At 46.6% G+C, this 4,319-nt stretch overlaps 1 protein-coding gene across 1 annotated transcript in view; it reads right to left on the reverse strand.

The window, feature by feature from the left end:
• Positions 1-1,025: 1,025 nt before the first annotated feature.
• The window catches only part of Syce1 (synaptonemal complex central element protein 1), an 11,004-nt gene continuing 7,710 nt past the window's right edge, over positions 1,026-4,319 (reverse strand). The window contains exons 5-13 of the mRNA NM_001025058.2: positions 3,945-3,992; positions 3,659-3,713; positions 3,406-3,495; positions 3,135-3,198; positions 2,316-2,382; positions 2,106-2,229; positions 1,934-2,044; positions 1,710-1,797; positions 1,026-1,522 (exon numbers count right to left, since the gene is read on the reverse strand). Of these exons, the coding sequence (NP_001020229.2) occupies positions 1,457-1,522; positions 1,710-1,797; positions 1,934-2,044; positions 2,106-2,229; positions 2,316-2,382; positions 3,135-3,198; positions 3,406-3,495; positions 3,659-3,713; positions 3,945-3,992 (713 nt within the window). The 3' untranslated portion in view covers positions 1,026-1,456. The remainder of the gene's footprint in view (positions 1,523-1,709; positions 1,798-1,933; positions 2,045-2,105; positions 2,230-2,315; positions 2,383-3,134; positions 3,199-3,405; positions 3,496-3,658; positions 3,714-3,944; positions 3,993-4,319) is intronic.

The following is a 4,319-nucleotide window of genomic DNA, read 5'->3' on the forward strand; positions in this document are numbered from 1 at the left end:
GGCAGAGATGTTTCAACTTCATAGATTACCATTAGCAAAATTCTCAAGTGACAAGGGAAAGATAGGATGTATGTAGCTCTAGGAGCCATTAACTAATTGTGGTATTATCTGGCTACTGTCTAAGGTTGACACCTGGTCAGCAGAGTCACCAATTATCTTCTCTCAGTGGTAAAGCTTGAGATGGTTCAAGGAAGGGTCATTAATGTCACAAATACAGTTCCAAAAAGGCATGCTTGCACATATCTTTAAACCCAGCACTCAGGAGACATAGGCAGACAGATAGATCTCTGAGAGTCTAAGGCCAGCCTGGTCTACTTAGAAAATTCCAAACCAGACAGAACTAAAAAAATGAGACTCTGTCTCAAAACAAAGAGACAAATAACAGGAGTAGAGTTCCTTAGAAGAATTCATCCGGCCGTAAGGAATTTACTATTGCTTTTAGTGTACATATTTCTTCCAAGCTTGGCATGCCCATACCCATCTTGAAAATACAGCCACTGCGGCACCGATAGAAAACTGTGCCCCTGAATCATGGCAATGAAATAAGCTACACAGCAGACATCAAGGTCTCTGAGCATCAGGCTCTTAGCACTCACTGCTGCATGGAAGGAAAGAACCAAAAGACCCACAGGAGACCCTCACAAAACCCTCTTCTAGGATCCCACTAAAGTCCCAAAGGTAGCATTCTATAAGATGGGGAAAACCTAACTGAGACAGAACTTAAAAGGTATAGTTGCCTCTGAATCATCCACGCTCCTGTAAACTGCCCTACTACATCATGTATTCAGAGTTGGATTTGACACAATCTTTCTTTTTGTCCCCTTCCATATTTGGGGTAAATAAGCATTCATGTGCATCTTACCAGGAAAACCACAAAACAAAGGGCCACCAAACAAGGACCCAATAGAACCAAAGATGAATGGGGAAGGTCTGTCCATTCATGTCCTCCCCAAACAAAAGAGCATTTTTAGTTTAGGATGTTCCTGCCAACCGTTTGGGATTGTTCACAAACAATATAGACCACATGCAGACTCAAATTACATTTATTTTGCTTGAAGAATGAGATGGCTTATAGCAAGAATTAAAAGCTGGTGATATATCTTCCTTTTGTTTCAAAGTCTGTGCTACACTGGGCCTACATGAGGGAACTAAATTACAAAGTGGCTTCAGATCCTATGAGAAGGTCCAGATCTGTACCCTTCTGTCTAAGAGTAGGAAGAGTGTGACAGATACTAATGGTGAGCAGGGGACAGGGGAAGCATTTATTAAGGGCCTGCAGTGTGGACCCTAAGCTAGTCGAGAATCAAAATTGAGCCAAGAAATCTCCAGGTTCAAAGACTTGAGGAGCTTGGCACCAACACCCATCCTTCCACTCAGCACATACTCCGATGAAGCAGGCTACACAAAACACCCCCTTGTGATGTTTGGAGCTAGTATGTCCTCCGGGCTGAGGAGGTTAGGTCCTGCTTGATGGGCGCTCTTGGACTGTCTCCTTGTGGGCTTCTAAGGGCTTAGGACTGGCCTGTAGGAGGTAAAGGCCCAGGCATTCTTTCCCTGCTCCTACCACCCCCTTCCACCTTCCTGTACCAATGCTACCCTAAGTTTACACCTCTGCCTCGGCTGTGCCTCCTGCAGTAGGAATGCCCTTTTGCACAGACTATACTCTGGAGAAACCACCTTCTTCCTCTCCCTTCTGCTCCCGGGTTTACCGTCCTCCACGAGCTGTCCTCTTCCTTTTGCGTACTCTGAATTTGAGCAAGGATCTGTACCCCATGCTTTTCCAGCTCTTCTTTCAGCCTGTTAAGGAAGAGTGAACAAAGAGAATGGAAGCAGGAAAATCAAGAAAGTAGGAAGAGGCATTCAGGCAGGGCAGGGGAGACAGCTGCCATTCACCTTCCTGGGAGAAAGGAGGACTCAGGAGCTCTGTGCCTACCTCTGCCGCTTCTGCTGCAGCTGGCGGCACCTCTGCTGCAGCTGCTGGTGCTGCTGCGCTGCAGCCTCAAGGAGCTCCTCGGCTTTCTTGTTCTCATCCTTGAACATCTGCCTGAGAGTGTAGAAAGCAGTCAGTGCCGGGCATTTCCTTCTCCTCCCACCCTGCACCTTACATTGCTGCAGCTGCCTCATGGCTTCGGAGGAAGAGTCCATCAGAGAAGGTGGAAGAACCCTCGGGCCCACACAGGGCACACAGCCGATGCTGCACATCCTCCAGCTTTGCCTTGATCAGTTTCTCTACAGAGAGAGAGAGGAATAAGCAGGCAAGGGCAGGTTGGTGCAGGTTGGTGCAGGTGAGAGCCACCCTTCTACCCTGGCCTCACCTTCCTTGAGCAGCTGCTCCTTGCTGCTGTCCAAAACACTCATCTCCTCTGTCAGATGTTCAGGCTTCTGGGGTGGGGGGCACAAACAGGAGACATGTCCAGATCTCCGGGCTTCCTCATGCTTCAGAGAACCTTTATAGATCTAATCATCTCTCCTCTCAATTTCGCTTCCTAGTACCATGCTTCTCAATGTATGCCAGCCATGGCATTAACCTTGGGGGCACTGATCTTGCCATCCCCTCTCCTTGGACCTTTTAACTCTATAAAGAGGTTCAAGGGGAAATATTCGGAACCCTGAAATCTGCAAACCTACAATCCTGAGCCTCTCTCTGGGGATTTAGTTATTAGCATTTCTTCCTCTCTTCTCTCCTCCTGACCTCCTCACTGATCTTCTCTTCTGACATTCAGCCTATTTTCCTACTGGGTGTCAGGGAACTCCCAACAGGGAAATGTCCCAGGAAATGTCAACTATTTGACCTGTGATACTTCTACTGTGTCTGGGATAGCCTCATGCACATTCTGTGATATCTCTATTGTGTCTGGGGTAGCCTCATGCACATCCTGTGATAGCTCTACTGTGTATGGGGTAGCCTCATGCACATTGATGGATATTCTCCGTGGATGACTCCATTTGGTGCTATCATAGCACCTAGAGAACACTGGATGGACACAGCAACATGAGTAAATGTGAAGGACCAATAGTGAAGACACCAAGTACCTCAAGAGTGGTCACCAGGGACTAGATTTATGGTGACAGCAGGATGCCAAGGCTTGCATAGAAACAAAGTATAATCAGTGGCATTGCATTGTATGACTCACATGAAATTCCATGGTGTCCTTATGTTGACTCATCAAAGTCTCCAGATGTTCTTCAAAATCCAACCTAGGAGCCAACCAGAGCCACAATAGCCATCAGCTACCACAGAGCTTGGCCATGGTCTGAGTCTGTATGGCACCCAAGGACTTTGTGTCCACTCTTCCACAAAGAATACCTTCACCCTCTTGATAATCCAGGACTAGGCCTGGCCATCCAGGGCGTTACTATATCTACAGCACATCCCCAGCCCAAGCCTCATGCCTTGAGGTTTACCTCAGTCGTCTTAGTTTGGCCTTCTCATTGTCGATCTGATTGTTCAGGAAAGAAATTCTGTCTTTACATTCCTGCAACATGCTGTGCTTCCTAGAAAGGGAACCAACTCTCAGCCATGTTCTTTGAATGACTCTCCTGGCTGGAGACTTCTATCCTATTCCTCTACATTCGGGCCTGTGTCTCACACAGCAGGTGGCATGGGAGGCAATAGGAACAAATAGGGAGACCACTACAGACAGGCATGGCATCTTACCTCTCTGCCTCGCTTTCCTTCTCCTGACAGTGCAGCTGCATAATCCTCAGGGTCTCTGTAAGGATAACAACAAGGCCCTGAGTGCTTGGTAAAGCATCTAATTTGGCAGGTGGAACAAAACAGATCACATCAAGTCTGTGGACACTTGAGTGGACTTTGACATTTTCTGGGTCTGGTAAAAGCCATAGGAACGTCATAGGTTGGGAGTTCTTACGTTTCCAGCTACTAGACAGAGTGGGCTTAGACATGGTTTCACAAAGCCTAGAAACAGGGTATTTGGGAATACCTTCCTTTCTGTTCAAGATATCCTTCAGACGTACTTTCTCTTCGTGTACTAGAAAAGATGATAAAGGTTCAGGCATTAGAGACCAAACACAGAAATGTCAAGGGCAGTCATATGAGAGGCAAGGTATAACTATGACCCTAACCCAGATGTAGTTTCCTTGAGGTAAATTCCCACCCCTATGGGTATCCACATTCCTTTAAACACAATGTGCCATAATTTTCACAAAAGACATCTGTGACCATGTATGACAACCATTAGGACTGGGAAAAACCACATCAATCAAAAGGGCTATGTGATCAGGTAATGCAAGATGACCAAGATGACCTCTCCAATAATACACAGCTGCTAGTATGAGGCAATAACTTGTATTATCTG

Source organism: Rattus norvegicus, chromosome 1 (assembly GCF_036323735.1).
Source record: "Rattus norvegicus strain BN/NHsdMcwi chromosome 1, GRCr8, whole genome shotgun sequence".
Classification (NCBI taxonomy): domain Eukaryota; kingdom Metazoa; phylum Chordata; class Mammalia; order Rodentia; family Muridae; genus Rattus; species Rattus norvegicus.